Source organism: Colius striatus, chromosome Z (genome assembly GCF_028858725.1).
Source record: "Colius striatus isolate bColStr4 chromosome Z, bColStr4.1.hap1, whole genome shotgun sequence".
Taxonomy (NCBI): Eukaryota; Metazoa; Chordata; class Aves; order Coliiformes; family Coliidae; genus Colius; species Colius striatus.
The window spans coordinates 53,888,929-53,910,449 of record NC_084790.1 but is presented as its reverse complement, the minus strand read 5'-3'; the positions used below and the strand labels follow the sequence as shown (position 1 = coordinate 53,910,449).

At 40.5% G+C, this 21,521-nt stretch overlaps 1 protein-coding gene across 3 annotated transcripts; it reads right to left on the bottom strand.

Moving 5' to 3' along the window:
• Positions 1-1,470: 1,470 nt before the first annotated feature.
• On the bottom strand, positions 1,471-13,047 carry CD274 (CD274 molecule). 3 transcript variants are annotated; one of them, XM_062018351.1, is made up of 10 exons: positions 12,963-13,047; positions 12,151-12,352; positions 11,213-11,716; positions 9,597-9,665; positions 8,592-8,945; positions 7,841-8,122; positions 6,116-6,241; positions 4,330-4,380; positions 3,359-3,415; positions 1,471-2,405 (listed from the first exon to the last, which is right to left on the bottom strand). In XM_062018351.1, the coding sequence occupies exons 4-10, from the start codon at positions 9,649-9,651 to the stop codon at positions 2,383-2,385; spliced, it is 948 nt and encodes a 315-aa protein (XP_061874335.1). In that variant the 5' UTR covers positions 9,652-9,665; positions 11,213-11,716; positions 12,151-12,352; positions 12,963-13,047; the 3' UTR covers positions 1,471-2,382. The 3 variants fall into 3 exon arrangements, with proteins under 3 accessions (XP_061874335.1, XP_061874336.1, XP_061874337.1); XM_062018352.1 differs by having other exon boundaries at positions 11,213-11,494; XM_062018353.1 differs by lacking the exon at positions 11,213-11,716.
• Positions 13,048-21,521: the final 8,474 nt, after the last annotated feature.

The window sequence follows — 21,521 nt, the reverse complement described above, 5'->3', positions numbered from 1 at the left end:
AAAAAGGGATGTCCCAACCTCCTGACATCCACCATTTAGACATTTGTAAATGTTAATAAGATCTCCCCTCAGTCTTCTCTTTTCTAGACTGAACAGCCCCAGTTCCTGTCGCCTTTTCTCATTTGAAAGATGCTCCAGTCCCTTGATCATCTTGGTGGCCCTGCGCTGGACTCTATCCAGAAGTTCTCCATCCCTCTTGATCTGAGGAGCCCAGAACTGGACACCGGACTCCAGATGATTTTTACTAAAATTCTATTAGACAAGATCTGGTTTGGATGTCAGAGAAATATAAAGCAGAGCTAATTCAGAGAAGACGGGTCTTTTCATGTTACCTGTTATCCATCACACCTCCTGCTTTTCTAATGAAGCAGCCAAACTTCAAGCTTCCTATCAACCATTTAGGAATTCAAGCACTGGCATGTTGGACGGTACAGAATTTAATACATAATTTAATAATAAAAATAATATGTTCCTCATTTCATTATCCTACTTATCTAAAATACAGCACTGTCAACAGCAACTTACCTTTTCTTCTGCTGGAAAAAGGTAAGCGTAATGGTTCTTGGTGTCCATTGGAGCTTGGTAACAACAGCAGCTTCAGTTCCACGAACTTAAGCACGCACTAACAGCACTGTCTTGCAAAGGCTGATAATAACTGAAAGGACTTACTTTAACGTGCCAACAGCTACTGCAATCTCAAAGAGAAAGTAGAAAATGAAGAGACTGTCTGGAATGGGAATTATTTCTGTGGTAATTGATATGAAGCTACATTAATGTATTGTTTTTCTACAAATGGCGCTAATACTTTCAAAGACATTCTTGCACTCAGGAAGTAATTAAAAATTGGTCATTGCCTTCAGTGACACCCAGGCTGCAGCTTCAAAAAGACATGTTGGGAAGCATGAAGGGATTTTCAAGTTCACATAGCATCTATGAAGTTATTAACAACAAGAATCAGTTTAAGAGTATCCAAGCTCTAGAATGAAATTAGGAAAATTACAGTAATTATTTTACTTAACTGAGGCCTACCAAATTCTTTTTGGTTTTGAGGTGCATTTCTCTATCCTATTACATAGAACAGCTTGCTGAGATAGAAATTAAACATGACTTTACATTAGCTAGACAGAATACTGCCAGCAGTGGGCAGTGGGCTGCATTCACATTCTTAGGAGTGTTTAAGAGACTTATTTATTCTAAACTAAAAATTAAAACCTGAGTCCAGTGAGATTCCAGCTCTCCACTATCTCTTCTTTGTGAGAGCCATTAGAAGAATGATACGGTTGTAGATATTACTCTACACTCAAATACCTGATTTTCCTAGAAAAGTCAAGTGGTACTAATACTAATTACTGACAAGTGAAAGACAACATGAAAAAAAAACCCCACAAGAAAAACAATCAATTTTATTAAAAAAATAATTGTGAATAAAATTGCAATAAATAATATTTATCTATGTATGATCCCCAAAAACCTATGCATCTAGCAAAATGTAACAAAGCAAGAGCTTAAGAAATGGGATCCAGAAGCATGTTCCTTCAGCATTTCTTCAGTAACTTCATGTCCTAGAAGTGAGAAGATTCTCTTTCTTCTGTTCCCAAGGCGAACAAAAGAGCAGTCCAAATCAAGAGCTGTTCTTCCTGAACATCCAGAGTCACATTATTCCCAAATAGTATATGAGTACTATGCAGTAATCAAGTAGTACCACCTACATCATAAGGAAATTAATTTCCCAAAACACTTTTCAGAGACTGAGATCAAGACACTGAATGTTACCTAATAATTTCCAAAACATAGTTGGCAAGAAGGTTACAGCATCTATTTCAGGCTTAGCTGAGGGTGTCTAGTATTTTAAGAGCTACAGTAAGGATAGAAGATGCTCTGTCTGTATGGCATCTTGTCTCTTTGCACTCCCACTCTTCATGAGAATGAAAATATTGGAAAAATTCTTCAAAAGGTGGAAAGCAAAATCTTTGTAGGGAGCCAAGAGCTCACGTTGAGAAATAAAAAAAATAAGTCCAGAAGATGGCCTAGCTATACACTGGTTATTAAATTCATGATGATCATGGACCTAAAGTGCTTTACCTTAAAGATGTTTTAATGAAATATGTCTTTGGAATAAACTTGAAAAAAAACAAAAACTTGGACATTTAAGTAAACATCTCCATATCCAGTCACACATACAAAAGCCTGAATCTAAGGACTGTTTATGCCATAATGATTCTATCAACTTCACCACAGTTTTTCCAGAGTTACAATGATATGGAAGAAGATTGCCATCACAGAATAAAATTAAAAAATTAGCATCCCACTTAAGAGACAGAATATAGAACATCTGAGCTGTCAAACTTTCACCACAGAGGAAAAAAGTTTCCCTTGCTTCCTCTAGGTCTTCTCAATTTGTATATCTGTAAAAGCAAAAATTGTATATTTTTTAAAACTAATTATGAAATTATGAAGTCACAGAACATTTCATGGCTTTGGGACTCTTTCCTAGAATTTGAAGGTACCAAAAAATTTTCCTTCATTGTCTCAATTAAAGATTGAAAATTAAATTAATTAAAAGGTCAAAGAGGAAAAGATGATCATGGGAAAAAAACTGGTGTGAATGGCAAATACAGTGAAACTTCTGTGGTTTAGGTCCTCCTTTCTTTTAAAATCTTCCATCAAAGTCTTTCAAATACATTCAATGCTCTATCTGTCAGTAGCCCTAGCAACATATGCCCTAATTATTTGCTTTGGGCATCTATACCTGTTGGACCAGCAGGTTACCCTCCTTTGTGTTTACTATACTTGAGTGTTGGAGGGGGGGATTTGGGATGTAATTAATACAACTGCTTTGGAAGTCAGTAAGAACATTAAAAAAAAAAATCATTAACTTCATCCTGCTGTTCCACACCACAGTGTGTTGAAACTGAGATTTCAGAGATTTGGTAATTTATTTTCTCACTTTGCTGAGACAAAATTTCACAGTTTGGACTTGCTTGAATGGCCATGATTAAGGGGCCAGGTTACAGTCTCCCTCCCCAATGCCATCACCAATCCTTCAGTCATGCTGGCACAACTGCTTCTGTAGCAAAAGTGGGGGCTAGGGAAGAGACTAATTTGAATTGTTATACATCTCCACATCCCATTTTCCTTTTATTTTTAAAAGCCAACTGATTGATATAATTACCAGCAGAAAATGAATTATGATGGTGAGTTTATAAGACAAAGAAGGAAGGCTGTACTTGTCTTGAAGGCTACGTCTGTTGAAACAAGGAACTAAATCATCCAACTGTGAATCAAGACCCTGGTGATCACGAATGATTTGTGCTCTGTGCAGTTTCCTCCTATTTCTCAGTTTGTCATTTACACTTACATTTCAGCTCTTCATCTTCAAAAGAACCATCTCTGCAGTCATTATCTTTTGAGAGCTCTTTAAACAAAGGACATACATACAGATAAGAGATAGATTCATATACTGACAAATCTTTGCCAAAAACTGCTCTCTCAAGCCACCCAGGAACTACGTGACTTAAACCCAGATCAGGAAAGGAGATTAATACCAAATACTCTGTTCACATTGAGCAAGAGAGGTTTTCTTAGGAAAAACACCAACTGCCAGTGTGAACTGTCACACAGCAGTTTAATTTGAAGTGGTTTCTAAATAAAACCACAGAGGGAATTTAAAAAGAACAACCATATGCCACCATGAGAGGAGGCTAAATGATTTTAATCTCCTCTCTCCCACTGTAAATATTATCTATCTTCACTCTCTCTTCCATTTCTTACTGTCATGGTGTTACTGGCTATTCATTCAACTTTGCTTAAAACAAATAGCATCAATATCTCAACAGAAATTAAAAAGAAACTGGGAAGCTAAAGCTTCTTCCTGTGTTTATCTCTGCCCTTAATATTGTGACAAAGACATTCAAATGCACACCATAATATTGCAGAAAATATAGTATCAGCCAACATGGTTCAAACTGCAGCAGAGTCTGCACATCAGGATGTGCTGCCAAATTGAGGCATATGTTCCAGGAAGCACATCCCATCCCATCACAGACTTCACATAGCACATCACTCTGTCCTCTTCTTATGCATATCAGGACAGCAACTGCTCTCAGAACAAGTATGCTTTTCCTTCATATTTTCTTTTTGAGAAGTTCACATAGTAATGAAAAGTCACTCTTCAACTGTAACTTATAGTTGTTACACAAATGTAAAGTAGACAGTAACATGAAAATTTAACATAAATGTGCCTTTGATTGTCACTGTTACAAAGCACATTCTCAAGCAATTATTTCCACAAGAATCACAGTGAGATAGATTTATGCTGTATGTACATACTTGCTATTGATGAACTAGCCATAGGTGTTCTGTTGTCCTTATTTGCTCTAGCTGAAAGGAAATAAGAAAGAAAACTCAAAAAGAAAACAAAATATTTAATGTAGATCTGATGAAAGCTTGAGCACACTGGTGGAAAGTGCACACTTAGCATAGTGTAATCATTGGTTCTCAAAACACTCAATTTTTCTTCAAAGACTTTGAAATACATACTTCAGTGCCCCAAGTCTGTTACTTTGCTGTCCACTTTCCTTTCCTTCTTCCTAAGCCAGAACTCTATTGATACCAAACACTAGCACAACTGAAAAATACTTGCTCAAAGAGTTTTCCAATATGTGTTTTCATTCAGAATTTTAACATACTGGACAACAGAGAACAAAAAAGAGATCAGCTTCTCAGTGCTTTTTGAGTGGAAAAGAAGTCTGTATTCCAAAGGAAGATTCTGAAAGAATCATAGAATCATAGAATGGTAGGAGTTGGAAGGGACTTTTAGAGATCATCTAGTCCAACACCACCACAGAAGCAGGATCACCTAGATCAGGTCACATAGGAACATGTCCAGGTGGGTCTTGAAGCCCTACAAGGAAGGAGACTCCACACCCTCTCTGGGCAGCCTGTGCCACTGCCCCCTCACCCTCACAGTGAAATAGTTTTTTTCTTATATTTAAATGGAACTTTTTCTGTTCCAGCTTTGTCTAGGACAGCTTGGGTTTCAAAAGAAAGACCTGTTGCTACTACTTTAGCTATATACAAATATATATAACATAGTCATGATAATCACATGCATCATGGAATGCATATATATTATTCTATATGCACACAAACAATAAATGTTACTCAAGTAACCTAGGAAACTTCTGACCTTCATAGAAATCCCCAGATGGGAATCTTCTGAGAAGTCAAGGATTTTGCTTCCCTTCTTCCACTTTCATACTCTGCTCCTACAGGGCTACCTGCATGTATAGGGCTACTTTCTGCAACCTGTTAGCACACCTGCAAGTATGTTTTGCTTATGAACACTTCTCCCAGGACACGTTTCCACAGCACCAATGCAGAAGATGGATTTGTGACAAAACACTAAAAATACACATTTAGTTCTATCTTGTATTTACTTTACAGGAACCTGAACAGGAATGTTCAGTGTAGAGTTTACCTGCAGATGGTTTTGTGTAATTTACAGGCTGTGGAAACGAGAACTGGCAGACAGGAAAACTAACAGCTCTGCTATGTCATCTCGGAAAGTTCATCTCTTACTGTGGAAGCTTTTGAGACATCACTTGAGAATACAGTACAACCAGCCTTTGCATTAATTCCAGCTGAGTTTCTTTCACAGTAGATACACATATTAACATTCAAGAATTTTGAGAGAAGCATTTAGTAAATTATCTTGTTCAGATTTTTGGAGCATTTCTGCTAATAATTTACAGAGCCATGCCACTGTCATATTAGAATACCAAGAGTTCTGCATCAGCTTCAATGCCTCTTGTATCTTTTCTCTGCAGATAATTCAAAAATAACAACAAAAAAAGTTTAAAGTTATTTGGGGAAAAAAAAAAAAGAAGTAGCTATGTATCAGCTAAAAAAACACCACAAATTTGTTATACAGAGGAAAAGTTCTGGCCAAAGGGAGAATGTTCGTCAAAAACACCTTCCTTTTGACACTTCCAAACAAGCCCAGTGGACATTCTGGGATTTGTGACTTTTATTCTCTCATTCTACCTCTGTGAGGATGAATTAACAGAACAAATCGATAATAACTAAGATGCACTAAAATAAAGAATTTGAGTACCTTTTCTTATGCAGAGCATAAACAGAAGCACTGATCCAAAGCAAGCAGTCAAAATGAGAATTGTTCCAACAAAGCGTCTGCTTTCAGTCCACAGAACACCATCATTTGAATCTTCAGGAAAAACAACTGGGGGAAAGATGTTACATAATTGCATTAGCTTCCTCCTTTTTCTTTCATTTTTGAAGTATTATTTTTTCTATTAGCAGTTCAGGCATAACAGCATTTTAGATTGTGTCTAAGGTTGGGTATTGATGATAATGTACTTCACCATATCCCATGCCAATAAACTAAAAAGAAAGACAGAAAATATACAACATGTTCATACTTATCTTTGCTTCCTGCATTCCGTGTAATAGTGTCTTTGACTCCTGTCACAAATTCTGCTTCTCAATAGGGTACAAAGTCCTAAGTCTATCTTAATTTCCCATCAGTATTACAGGAAATAGCTGACTGAGAACAGAGTCCCTTTCACCTGGTAATGTCTTGAACTATTGTTAAAAGCAAACTTGCTTGCTCACTACTCTTTAAAGGGTGACCTCACTTTCTCACTCTCAGATGCCTGTTTCTGCCCCTTGTTAGTCCCAAAAAGTGTGCCAGCACAGGTGTTTTTAAAACTGTGTGGTGAACCGTGGATCTGTGGTGAGTTGGATCGAGTCTCTGGTTTGGTTTTGAAAGTTTGTGAAATGTATTAGGGTAAAATGCAGAAATTAAAACAGTAACTAGATAGTTGAATATGACATAGCTAGATAAAGTTAGTTAGATAGATTAGTCTAGATAACAGGGGAGGGGGGGGAAGATCTCATTAATATTTATAAGTATCTACTTGGTGGATGTCAGGAGGTTGGGGCATCCCTTTTTTCTGTTGTATCCAGTGACAGGACAAAGGGTAACGGAAAGAATCTGGAACACAAAAAGTTCCATTTAAACATAAGGAAAAACTGTTTTACTGTGAGGGTGAGGGAGCCCTGGCAGAGGTTGCCCAGGGAGGATGTGGAGCCTCCTTCCTTGGAGGTTTTCAGAACCTGCCTGGACATGGTTTTAAGTGACCTGACCTAGGTGAACCTGCTTTAGCAGGGAGGTTGGACTAGATGACCTCTGAAGGTCTCTTTCAACCCGTAACATTCTATGATTCTACGATTCTGTGATCCTATGATTCTATAACCAAAAGCAGAAGTAGTAGAAATCCAGTTAGAAGGTCAAATGAGAAATTATATCAGCCTTTTCCATTCATGCATCTTCCTTCAGTCCAGACTTTATGAGGGGAAAAAACCCCAAAACTGTGTATAATTTCTTACATTTAAATATGCTCAAAGCAAAGGCTGCAGTGTCAGAAAGAGACTATAATGTTCAAATTATTTTGACAGTTATTTTGACAGGAAAATGGAATGTTCCTGGAAGATGTGTTTAATTTACATATGAAAGTTTCCTTTCTAGACCCCAAGCTATATGCTTTTCAAATAATGGCACATTTTTTAACATTCAGGTTCAATATTCATGTAATTGTAGGATATGCAGAATTCCCGTCCTTGAATTCCATTCACATATGCATGATGAACATGTTAGTATGGTGAAAGTGTACACTAACACAAAAACTTAACGCAGGTATTTCTTTTTAACCTTTTCCTAATTAGATCAGAAAGAGAAACAAATAACAGATGATTCAACTGGGATAAAATGACATAGTACTTGATGTGTGTTATCATAAAAGAAATACAGAAGCTTTACCTGCTACATGTAAAATGGCCGATGTATTTTCTTGCAGCTCCTCATTCCAGAATATACAGTAAAAAATCTCATCCACTCTGCTTTTGATTGTAAGAGTACTTGTCACATGATACAGTTGGTCATTTCCAATTTCATAAGTTGTGTTTGCCTTGCCAGTCACATCTTCATATCCTCTGTTTTGCCATATCACTTTGGCTCGTGGGTATCCTTCTGACCGACATGTCAGCTTCCATTCGTTGTCTCTTGTGCTTACCACTCTTTGGGTTATAGTTCTATAAGGAGCTAAACAAGTAGAAGAAAACAGTTACTAATAGAAAGCTAGAAGAACAGTATCTTTTCTATCTGAAGCCCCTGGGTCAGGTTTCTGTATATCACTTGGGATATTATAAATAATATCCTTGACAGGAAACGTAAATACCACTACTATGTCCCTCCATAGTAACTGTAAATACAATATTCACTAAAATTTTGACACTGTTTAGGAAATTACTTCAACTTTCTCATACTTGTCCTGTCTAAATGGTTTTGCAGCAGCATTCCTCATACAGCATTATGGGAAATACTGGACAGAACATGGATTCAATCTAAACAGAAACACAAAGTTACAGAGCTGCATAAGGGCCATGCGGAGGCTCCTGCCTCTGCAGAGGTTTCTTCAGATGCTAACCCAGATGTGTCTTACTTCAGGGACTCCTCTGAAACCTGTCAACAGCATCAGACAGCACCAAAGCTTCTGAAGGAGCACACTCACCCTTAACTTTCAAACTGATTGTCTTGTAGTCAGCTCCCTCATAGCCAATAATGCAGCGGTAAAACCCTGCATCTCTGAGCTTCACATCAGTGATCTGAAGGAGAGACTGTCCCAAGTTCAGGTTCTCTTTCCACAGTTTTATTCTTCCCTTAAAGTCACTGTGTTGATTTTGGAAGTCTTCCTTTCCTTTGTGAAGTACATACACCTGCTTCCTTAACTCATCTTTCTTTTCCCAGCTGACACTTAAATCTGCAAACTTTAATTGCCCATCCACTGGAAATGTGCATTCCATGGTCACATTGTTCCCATGTTCCACAGTGTAAAGTGACTGGGGAGCTTCAACTGTGAACAAAGCTGAGAAAGAAAATTTGGAAGAAAACTGCATCTACCAGTTATAAACATAATTTTTAGTCATGTCTTACCATACACACAGAACATTTTAAATAACAGAAGTATCTTCTCTATTCCAAAAAGATAAACATTTTTGTATGCACTTGCCAACGTCTGGAACAAACTGGGCTATTTGTAGTTGCTGACACAAGCATTGTGCATGCTGTACTGTGATGCTGTACTAAAAATAGGCAAATGTTTGTGCATTAGCCCCACAGCTGTTACTTTCACAACACTGTCACAGTAACAGGCAAACTGTTAAAGCCTGGGATAGGAAGGTACTGTTTATATAAAAATCAATTGCTTTTACACACAACCTAAAAAAATACATGACAATTCCCAGGCCTGATAGTGCCTACAAAGCTTTTTGTTTGACGCAAATGGCACCTGGTACTTAATGCTGAAAGACTGAAAGGGCCTTCAATCAGAACCCATATTAAAGCATGAGTATTAAACACACATATCTAGTTTAAAGTAAAAGCATGCTAAGACCTTGTTGTGTGAAACATTTAGCAAAAAAACAAATGTTAGCACCTGAAGGAAAACTGACAACATTTCTGTGCTTGTACACGGATACTTAACAGTTCCACTGCTTCTTATGACTCAGCTTCTTACCATACGAGAAATGCCAGCAGAATACAAGGATATACAAAAGCAAAGCCTTCTCCATGGTGTAGGCTGAACCTAAAATGACAAAATAATAGACAAATATGAATATCTGCTCATTCTATCTGTACTGCGACTATTACCAATTTTGGTAAGATGTTCTGTCTTTCTCTGATGATAAAGTAACAATATTGTCCAGAATCCTAAGATGCACGTGCCTTTGCAGAACTGTGGCTTAAGGGATGACTTAGAATTTTATCCAAGCTACTTTTTCCCTTAGATTGCTGCTGCCTGACCCAACACAGAGGGAGCTGAGAAAGGGAGCCAGTCTAATACATTGCTAGGCAGGCATGAGCAAAAAGGATGGTCTGCTAATAGGGACAGAAAAATACAAATAAGATACTCAGGGTGAAAAGATCTGTTTTATTGATAAATATATCCCAGGCTTCTTAATGTAGTTAAGTACTCAGTTCATTCCTTTGCCACAATCAGTATTCTTAACAGCCCTGCCTAATCCCACTGCTACCTGAGAATTTCTGGTGATGCTAACACGTGAGCCTGGCTCCATCTGGATGCCACTGTCTGAGTAACACACAGTCCAGAGCACCAACTAAGGCACACCAGCTATACCAAGATAGAGGCATACCAATCACATGGGTGTGCTCTGATCATACTCTTGCAGCAGGAATCACAGAATCTCAAAGGTTGGAAGGAACTTTGGAAGACCATCTAGTCCAACTCCCCTGTCACAGCAGGACCATCTAGAGTAGGTCACACAGGAACTCGTCCAGAGAAGTATACTCAACAAACCAACAACCCATCTGGGCAGCCCCTTCACAAGTGCTCCGTCACCCTCATAGTGAAGCAATTCTTCCTTGTATTTCTTTGGAAACTCTAGGGTTCCAGCTTATACCCATTACCCCTTTCCTATCACTGGACATCACTGAGAAGAGCCATCCATCCTCCTGACACTTGCCCTTTATGTATTTGTAAACATTAATGAGGTCATCCCTCAGTCTCCTCTTCTCCATGCTAAAGAGCCCCAGCTGCCTCAGCCTTTCATCATAAGGCACTCCACTCTCTTCACCATCTTTGTGGCCCTGTGCTGAACTGTCTCCAGCAGCTCCCTGTCCTTGAACAGAGGGGCCCGGTACTGGACACAATATTCCAGATGTGGTCTCATGAGAAGAAGAGCGAGCCATTGAGATGGATGGATGGCTATAGGTGTGCATCTCTCTGTGCTTCCCATGCCAGAATGGCTAGAGTTGTACCACACTCAGCCCCAAAATACTTTCTGCTTTTTTTTTTTTTTTTTTTAAATATAGAGGCTGTGGCTAAGAGACTGCTCAAAACAAATAGTATGCACACTAGAGCCATGGAAAAGTACCCATACACACACATGCAACCCATATCTGCTTTTCTGTCAGGGAATCTGAATGTCAGTATGAACTCCAGGAGTTGTATTCTGATTAACTCCTGGACGACAGATGAAAACAAGTAAGCTTTTACAGTTCTAAGACCTATGTTTGTGTCCTGCAATTGCTGAACTTTAGTTTACATGCTTTCTTCTGCCTTAAAGGAAAATGGATCTTGCTATACACAAAATTAGTATGACTATTACTTACAAAATTCCTCGAGACTGAGAAAGTCTGTTGCTGTACTCAAGTCTTCTCTTTCAGAGAGAAAAAATTAGGTCCAACTCAAATCCAAATGTGCATGAAAAAACCTGCTGCAATAACCATTACAGACTCTTCTCCTGTTTCAGCCTGAGCAGAACAATCCCCTCACTGGATCTGCTGAAGCAGCTTGTGATCTAGATGCCAATCAAAGTTTTTTACCAAAGCTGCAATCTTCTCGACACAGTGCCCCTTCTCTCCTCCTGGCAGTTCTCCTGGCTATGGTGAACACTGTTTTGTAAAAGCAAAAACGTATTTTCTGTGCAAAATGTCCTTCAGCATTGCTGCCATATGCTTCCCTCACAATTGAATGAAGACATGAAAACCAGAACCGTTTGCCGAGAAGCTTCTTGTGACAGAACTTAAGTGTGATGTAACTCATCCTCCGTCTTTAGGAAACTTCCCCCTTATTGGAAAATTCCCCACTAGGGAAAATTCTATAACAGTGGTTCACTGTAAGCAGAGACAGAAATGCTGGGAAAATTAGTAAACAAAATGTCACAGGCCTTTTAGGAAACTCGTCATCTGATCAAAGCTGTATGTGAGCAACAGTCCTTGGAACACAAATAACAAGAAGTCATCAAACTCAGGGTCCCCACAGTATCAAGCTGTGCCAAACAGCTGATAACAATGACCAGAAATTTCTGTATAACTTACTCATCTCTACAAAATGCATAAGCAAGAAGCACTGCCCACTCTTCTCTGGTAAGAACAGATGTTCTCTCCCCAAGATATGAGTGAGTGCCCTTTGCCATTGTGCAGTGCAGGAAGTTAAGCCTAGGCATCAGCTTAGCAAAAAAATAAAGAGCACTGCCTTTTTCTTGATTCTAAAAGTCAATCAAGAATACAGAAAGAAAATTCAAATATTAGAAGCCAGATGTACTCACATTAACTTGAGGAACGCAGTGGGATAGCCTGTTCAACAGCACAAAATGCAACTTTAAATGTGTTTCAGCCTAAGTTCACTCACTTATATTGCCTTTGCATATCTCAAAAATGAGATTCTTGAAGAGTTGAAGTGCTGTGAAGCAACTTAGAAGTTTTCAGGACGTATTTTCTTCTTTCCACTTGACAGCCCACTCACAATATCTGTCATGGAGGCAAAAAACACATAATACACAGACCTGGTGAGATGTAACCTTTTTACTTGATGTGTGGGAGGAACATGGAGATAGTGGTATATGAAACAGCTGACAGCAACATTTACATTTTAATGACTTTAAAGACGTTTGGAGGTTGAGGGGGTGGATTTCCACAATAGGTGAGACTGACGAAGGTTAATTTCCACTGATCTCTTCCGTGCTTAAAAACAGGTTTAGTGGTATTTTCTCAGAGGGCAAAAAAAAAAAAGGCGACAAGAAGAAACTGAAACAAACTTGTAAAACACTGAGTGTGGCAACACAGAAGCCATTGATGTAGGTGGCTTTCAGTGTCACAAATTCAGTTCCCTCTTTTTCACCGCTTTCTTTGGGGTCACAGGGTTGCTTTTTCCACCTCAGTATTTAGTAGCAACTAGAGGACCAGGACACGGATGTTTCCTGAGATTTTGTTTTGGTTTAGAGAGATAGATAGGTGGATGACCATATGGATAGACACACAAACATCTATACACACACACACGTTTTAAGCTGCGGTTATATATTCTGGTTGGGGTTGTTGTTGGGATTTTTTTTTTTTTTTGTCTATTCGTTTGGTTTACCTCTGTTCTGCAACTGATTTTCATCCAAATCTCTGAGTCTTGCCTGCCACGGGATACTCCTAAGCAGCACACTTGGCTGGAGCCACCTCCAGGGAGAAAGCATCCTAGAAGTGCCCGATCCGTCCGGAGCCGCTGCTGCCGTAGCCCCGCAGCCCCTCACCGCTAGGCGCTCCGGGACCGGCCGCCTCCCCCTGACCGAGCGCGGGGGGTGGCAGCGGGGCGGAGAAAACTCCGCTCCCACCCTCGCCGGCAGTGGCCCTGGGGACGAGCGGTGGGGACGATCCTCCCGGCCCGGCCCCACCCCGCCTCCCTCCTACCTGCGGGGTTCTCAGGCGCTGCCGACCGCCTGCCCCGGCTCTGTGGCACGGCGGCCGCCTCAGCTCAGCCCTGCTCAGCTCCGCTCAGCAAAGTTCAGCTCAGCTCAGCTCGCCCCCAACGCCGTGCCCTGCCCCGCCCTGCCCTGCCGGGCCCGCTGCGTTAGACTCCGGCACCGGCCAGGCCGCCGCGCAAAGGCGCGGCGCTGCGCTCCCGGCCCCGCGCTGTCCCGCGCTGTAGCTGCAACCGGACACTCATCCGTTCCCGAAAGCCGCGGGACGGCAGGAAGCAAAAGCGAAAGCGGCAGCACCGGCGCTCTTTCAGACCCGGAGAGAGGGGCGCGCAGGCCGCGGGGCTGACTGCCTGGTTTCTCATGTTTTTTTCAACGCGTTTTCGTGGTGAAATCATATCCCCCACTCCCCAAACGGATATCTGGCGTGATGGGATCTGCTCAGGAACCTGCTCTTACTTGCCTGTCAACGAACGGGAAACCTGAGTACAGAGCACCCGCGACGCGCGCGAAACGCAGGAGCGGTCTCTCCAGAGAAAGCAGCAATCCAACGCTATTTCAATAGCCCTGCTGAGGGATGAAACTCCAATTCAGCAACCTGATAACACAATCTGAAAATGCAGTGTTGTACACACACTATATGAAACATAACCCTAACAAAAGCACTACCATAATTTTCCTGAAAGGAAGCAAACCCCAGATAAGAATAGGACAAAGATTATAAAGAATATATAAAATAAATATATAATGGTAATAAATTATAATAATATCACTAAAATTAATGTATCATAGATATATATAACAACCCACTCACATTATTGTTAGAATAATAAATGCATAAAATATTAAAAATATAAAGAATATAATAACATTTTAAATAATTGCATAAATAAGAATATAATGGATGAAGGAGCTGTTACAAGAACTTTACTAGATAGTACATTTACAGGGTGCCATATGGAACAAATTCAGAACTGCAGCCAGTGGCTGCATGCATATGGCAGAGATGTGTACTGAAGGAGTGGAAAGACACCCAAACCCCTATGCTCTCAGTGCCATTCGTGCCAAGTGCTGCTCTCTGCAATATGCAGTGAATGGTTTTATGGGCCATAAGTCAGCAGGTAGCTAAGAAGCTACTGGGATCCCTACCTGGAAGCCATGAGGTTTTCTGTTGATACAGCACACTGCTGTGGAGATGCTTGACAAACAACTGGTTTAATTCACTGACTTGGCTCCCAATCTTCTGAATGAGCCCCTCAAAAAGGAGGATATGGAATGTTAGGTTATATGATAAAAATCTCCCTGTACCCCCACAGGGAGGCAATGGCAGGTAGGAGAGCCTAAATAACACCCTGACCCTGCTGCTCCCAAGCCCATTACTAGAGATATCAACCTATCAGAGACCCACCTCCACAAGCACAGAGGAGCACAGAAGCCTCAAGGCAGATGGGAATCCAAAGAAAAGTCTTGAGGGAAGGGGCCTGCCCTGCCTGGGCCCCTCCCAGGGGTCTCAGGAGATCTGGAGCTCACCAAGATAAGCCAACACCACAGCACCTTTCAGAGTGAGGGAGCTACTGTCTGGTGGTGTGCTGTGGAACTCACAGTGTCAGTACCAGCAACTGGAGAGGGGATGACTTAATGATTGATGTTTATCCCAAATCTAACACCTGCCCTGCTCTGTTATTGGTGAATAGTTTTAGTTGGACTTTATTGCTGAATCTGACATTAGATAAAAAGTCTGAGTTTCTATAACACATCTGTTACTGAAACAAATTTAATTTTCCATATGGAAACATTTTACACATAAAGCACTAAAAGCAGTGTCTTTCCTGAGGCTTCTGGAGCACAGGGAAGTAGCTTTGGATAGCCAACAGTTTACATTTAAAGTATTATTTAACAGATTATTCCAGTTATTATTTAATAGTTTATATTTAAAACTAAGATATTTTTGCCATCATAACAAACCTACATTTGTCTACACTACATAATGACACTAGTCATAAAATCATGCTGGTACCATGCAAAGACAACATAAATAAAACAAATTAGCCACAGAAAATCCATCACTTTGTGAAACTGCTGCCAGAGACTAGCCAAGTAACACCAAGCTGTGGGCAGGTCAAGAAAAGTTTAGATAGAACAGGTCTGAAAAACCCAACTCTGAGGCCTTGCAAATCCAGTACAAAGACTACAGCCTGCTACTAGGACTGGAGGTACAGTATCACAAGGCTACATGGTAACAACAGTTCCCTGGGACAAGAGAGATTAGCTGTAGTAGCTATGGTGCACTGTAGCATACCAAGCAAATCTTGTTCTGTGTATTGGTCACATTTGGTGTTTGTAAGTGGTGCTACGTGAGTAAAATCTTCTCGTGGATCTAAAGACTGCAAGTTAAACAGAATACCAATAACTAGAGTTAACAGCTGGCTTGATGAAGCTGCCTTTACCACCAGAAGAGTCGACCAATATCTGCTAGACAATGCCTCAGAGCATGCCTGGTTTTCTGGAAATCCTTGCTACACCCTCAGAGGCCACTGCTGAGAAGAGCCACTGCCCACTCTAATATCAGTAACAGCATCTATGACCTGGGCATATATCATAGACGAGAGGACAGCAACTTCTACAAACTCTATAATGATCATCCAGAAGTGTTAGAGCACCTCACTGATGATATCAAGCACAATCAAGGACTGAGGGGCTCTGTTACACCAACAGAATGTGACAACAAACAGAAACAAAAACTAAAATGTTGCACGTTATTCTTCAGTTTTTTACAGGGAAGAAAATGCTCTCTAGTCAACACTTTATCAAATCCCACGAGAAAAGAAGAAGATAATCAGATCATGGCAGTGGTTGGCACTTACAGCACTTGTGGCGCAAGAAAATTTTTCCAAATTGAAAACCAAAATTGGCAATATGAGCTGAGCAATCAGCATCCCTGGGAATTAGTAGCAGTGCATCTCTTTAGCAATGTCTTTTGTTTGAAGTCACAGAGTGAAACAAATCAGATCTGCATATTCTTATCCAGTGGATTCCCCTCCAGATACAGATTTCAGCACCTAAATTGACAGTGGGATTTGGACTTTAAAAAATCATGAGTTTGATGAGTAGGAATAAAAATTACCCATCCTTGCAGTTCAGAAAAGAGGTGCACTGATCAGGGAAACCGGTACCAGACATAGAGGTAGCAAGTAAAACTACTTCAGCTAGTATCTTAATAAGCTTTAAATTTTTTAGTAGTAAACATGACATTTGTAGATGGCAAATTTACTTATACAACTAGGTAGCACACATAAAAATAAAGTTACAAAGCAGTCACTAAACCAGACAAAACAGCCACAAAGCAGCCTGAGAAGTCTCTTTCCAGTAAGAATAACAAATGACTACAGAAAAATTCCCAGAATGAAGAGGAAGCTTCTTAGTTGAAGAGCAATTTTACTTCACTGATATATGCTTTAGTCAACTAAGACGATTAGATGACACTGGGACTTCCCTTAAAGCAAACAAAAAAATGCTGTGTCAAAGCTAAAGGATTATATTTGCTCTGTGTAGCACTTGCATTTTCAAAGTCAACATACCAGTGGAATCTCGACCGGCTTGAGAGCTGGGCAGAGAGGAACCTCATGAGGTTCAACAAGGACAAGTGGAGAGTCCTGCACCTGAGGAGGAACAACCCCACGCACCAGTACAGGCTGGGGATTGAACTGCTGAAGAGCAGCTCTGCAGAGAGAGACCTGGGAGTCCTGATTGATAATAAACTAACCAGGAACCAGCAACATGCCCTCATGGCCAAGAAGGCCAATGGCATCCTGGGATGCATCAAGAAGAGTGTGTCCAGCAGGTCAAGGGAGGTTCTTCTCCCCCTCTACTCTGCCCTGGTGAGGCCTCATCTGGAGTTCTGTGTCCAGTTCTGGGCTCCTCAGCTCAAGAGGGACAGGGAAGTGCTGGAGAGAGAGTCCAGCACAGAGTCATCAAGATGATCAAGGACATAGAACATCTTTCATACAAGGAAAGGCTGCGGGAACTGGGGCTGTTTAGTCTAGAGAAGAGAAGACTGAGGGATGATCTTATTATTATTTATAAATATGTAAAGGGTGGGTGTCAGGAGGTTGGAGCATCTCTTTTTTCTATAGTAGCTAGCAACAGGACAAGGGGTAGTGGGATGAAGCTGGAACACAAAAAGTTCTACTTAAACATAAGAAAAAACTATTTCACTGTGAGGGTGAGGGAGCAGTGGCACAGGCTGCCCAGAGGGGTTGTGGAGTCTCCTTCCTTGGAGGTCTTCAAGACCCACTTGGACATGTTCCTATGTGACCTGATCTAGGTGAACCTGCTTCTGCAGAGGGGTTGGACTAGATGATCTCTAAAGGTCCCTTCCAACCCCTACCATTCCATGATTCTGTGATTCTGTGATATCTGTATGTATTTGTGCATTTCCTTTTTCCAGAAGTTCGATAGTAAAAACCCCGATAATTCTTCAAGGATATAATAACTTTGTGTAGGTAACATACGATAGCAGAAATCTGGTTTTTTGTGGGTTTTTTTTTTTTTTTTCTGAACATTCATCCCAAAATAAAAACAAGCAACTGTCACAAGTTAAAGATCATGGGGTTAGAAAAGACTTACCATCACTCATACTTACAGTCACTACACTTCTAGTGTACTCAGATATATTTTACTATGGTAAAACACAGAAAATTATTTGCTATAGACTATGAATTCATTGCATTGACTTTTACGTTTTTCTAGTTAATTCTTTTGATACAGCACTTTTAAGGCTGTAAAGTATAAAATAGGCATTTGCCATTCCATTTTGGAAAACACTGGCAGATTTGGGAATTCAGTTTCAAAGATACAGATGTAATCTCCTTTCCAAATATGAATTCTACACACTATCTCTGGCATGATTTACCTCTATCTTAATCTGGATTATGAAAGGGATAATACATTGTTTTACACCCAAATCATCACGGTAAAATTAAAACTGACTCATCCAGGTGCACTCCATAAAAAGCCAAGAGAAAGAATGCTTGTTGTCTTTCAAATACTTCCGGTTGTCTGTCCATGTCTCTTTTTCTTTCCTGTCATGCAAAATCCACATTTAACTTACCCAATAAACATCTGTATTGGGTACAAGTTTTAGTCATTTCCACTTTTAGGCTACTTAATATTTTCATTTGAGTATCACAACCAAAATTTGTAAGATTTAATTATTTTTGGAACAACTGTCTGTGGAGAAAATACATCTTATAATTTGAATATTTTTAAGAAGATGACAAGGACAAATGAGATGTAACTACCTGGGTTAACAGCTGCCAGTTTTGCACTACTACAGAATGTCTTTATGACTGCACGTGGGTCTTCTGCAGTGGCAGCAATCCCCATAGCTTTCTGGACCAACGGAGCACTGACTGCCTTCAGAATTGCCAGTGATTGAACAGCACCATGCATTGTGTGACGTCATCCAATTTTTTTCCTATGGACTACTTATCATGACTTGGTAGATTGGTGGTCAACAGGGCATAGCCTGGAGTACTTGAACAAAAGCCTATGCCTAAGCCTAAGTTTGATACTGCTGTACTCCACAGATTCCCAGCTGACAATGTGCCAGCACATCATGAATAAAGCACTCTATTGAAGTAGGCCTGACAGCAGTGCTTCACCCAGCTCCTTTTCTTTACTCTGCATTTGAAGCACAGTGATGGAGGGGTAAGACAGGTATCATCAATCAAATAAGCAGGACAGAGACTTTAGGTTTGATTGTAGCTCTTCAGAGGCGCTTCCAATTTCCTGCAACAGCCAGTCAAATGAAGAGCAGCAATGTGGCTACAGGCATGGGAACAGGAAGGCTATGTCCCCCCTGTGTGGTGCCATCAATATCCACAGAATTGATTAAATCACACTGTTCAGGTCATGTCTGGAGCAACAAGCAGGAATCAGTAAGGAGAGGCAAGAACTGCAGCCCCTGTTGCAGATGGGGTCCTCCCCAGTGTCTGCAGTCTATCATAGCTCAAACCTTCAACATGCCTCCCTTCCACATGTATAAAAAACTTGGATCTTTATGCCCTATGTGAAACACTCTGCGAATTCTTAAATCCTTATTCTTTTCTTGAGCAACTAGCTCTATTTCCCTAGAAATCAACCACGGCTTCCCAACCCATTCTCTGTTCTTATATTATTGAAATTTGCTATTCCATCATGTTAACCCCTGCCCAGAAACCATACCTCTGCCATACAAAGGTCTGCTCCACTCTGAAATACCTTTCTGCTCAAGAAAAGAAGAAATTTGGATAGACCAAAATGGTTTGCTTGGCAGCAAGGGTTTCGGTGGGTGAGGGTGGATAGCTTTGGTAACCTGCTTTGAAAGAAAACTACATTCTCTCAAACTGACCCGCGAGAGGCCTATAATCACTTTTTTTTCCGGTGAAGCCTAATTAAAGAAACACCCGTCAGTGGCTTCCAGGGCAGTACTGCCATCTTGCGTGAAGCTGGGGCATAGCAGGAAAGTCCTCCCCTGGATCTCTGCGGCACCAGTAGCAGGCTGCGTGCTCAAGAAGCCGCGTGCCACCTGCGAGCTCATCACAACGCACGTACAGGACGTATTCTTATAGATGGACAAGTCTGTTATCAGAACTGTGTCATTTCATCCCTTAGTTGGGTTTTATTTTTCTGTGCTACTCTTTTCTTATAGTATTTCTAGCTCCCTCCTTCTCAGCAGAGCACCATTTTTTCAGGTCCTTCTCATCATTACGCTAATCTCCACTTTTCATAACATTTTGCACAACCAGTCATCGCTTATGTATCTACCAGACTTCCACAAAACCTTACTACCTTCTTGCATCACAAGCAATCAGAATGAAGCACACATAGCCCAACACATCCTCCAGCTCTCCTCAAAGGATTGCCACTTTGAGAGTCAGCTCCTCTGCTTCCCGCTCCTTTGGGTGTTACCATCATTTACTGCATCTTTATGACAAAGAATGTTTTAACTCTAGGTGCAATCTTATGCACATTTTACCCCCCAGAGATGTCTGCCAGCACAGTGCTTTTCAGTGTTCCTTTCCTGTAGGACTGGCAGCCAATTGTTTTAGCTAAACCAACAAACCTCTGGAATGGAAAACATATCCTATCATCAAGCTTTTAAAGTTTGTATCTCTTTGCAAACTACAACTATGTGTAGTTGGGAGATCAAATACCTTCAAAATTCATGGCTATTTTCAAAATATTACACCACTCCTCTCCAAAAAAGATCAAGTTATTGGAAAGGCATGAAATAAAAACTTTAAACGACTTTCCACAACAGAAAAAAAACCCACAAAAACTTCTTTTTTCTTACTTTTCTTCTATTATAACTGTGCCATTAAAAAAGAATGAAGGAGAAAAAAAGGGGAAGATAGCTATCTTCTTAGATATGATTTTTAAAACCACAGCTTTCTAAATAGTTACACATTTAGAAAATTAATACAAACAAAAAAAAAATGACCTGTAGGTCAAAACATTAGCGAACATAAGTATTTAAAGTCATTCTCAATACATTTGAATCTTGGAGTAGAAGACTCTGGAAAAAAGTGATTAATTCTTGAGGTGAAATGTCAAATTCTACTATAAGGTGGTATTTGAGGTGCCATGTATTCTCATGGACTGGTGTTTTTAATGAGAAACTCTTCAGTGCTGAAAGAATCCTGGGAATCCTTGCCAGTATTTGCATCACTGTTCAAAAAGCCAACTGATGGAGCATAATTTTTGTCTCAACACTTTATCAGTTACGAAAATTTAATGTCCTTGGATTTCAGACTTTAATTATGGATGATGATGCCATGAAAACATTCTGACACATGATGAAAAGCTCAGTATGACTAGAACCCTACCTTTGTCAATGGCACTTAATGCCTTTCCTTCCTAATTTGCATTTAGTGCTGGGTTACATCACTCTTGAGTTGTGAACCTGCTGGGGCCTGCATATATACCCAACATGGAGTAGAAGAGTTCCTGATAAGTTTTTTGGCAGTTTCCGTAGAAAAAGAGAGAGGAAAATGACGAAGGCCCCACCGCAGGCCTGGCACGCCCTCCAGCCACAGGCTTAATGCCCGCCCAAGTATGCAAGAACAGGCAAGAAACCCGTCGCTCCTTCACACGTTTACATTCCGAAGCTGCTTGAAACCCCTGTCATGCCATTTCAATGCCGGGATACTCCGGTTAAAAACACAGGTGGTACTAGTCCCACTGGCACTGGA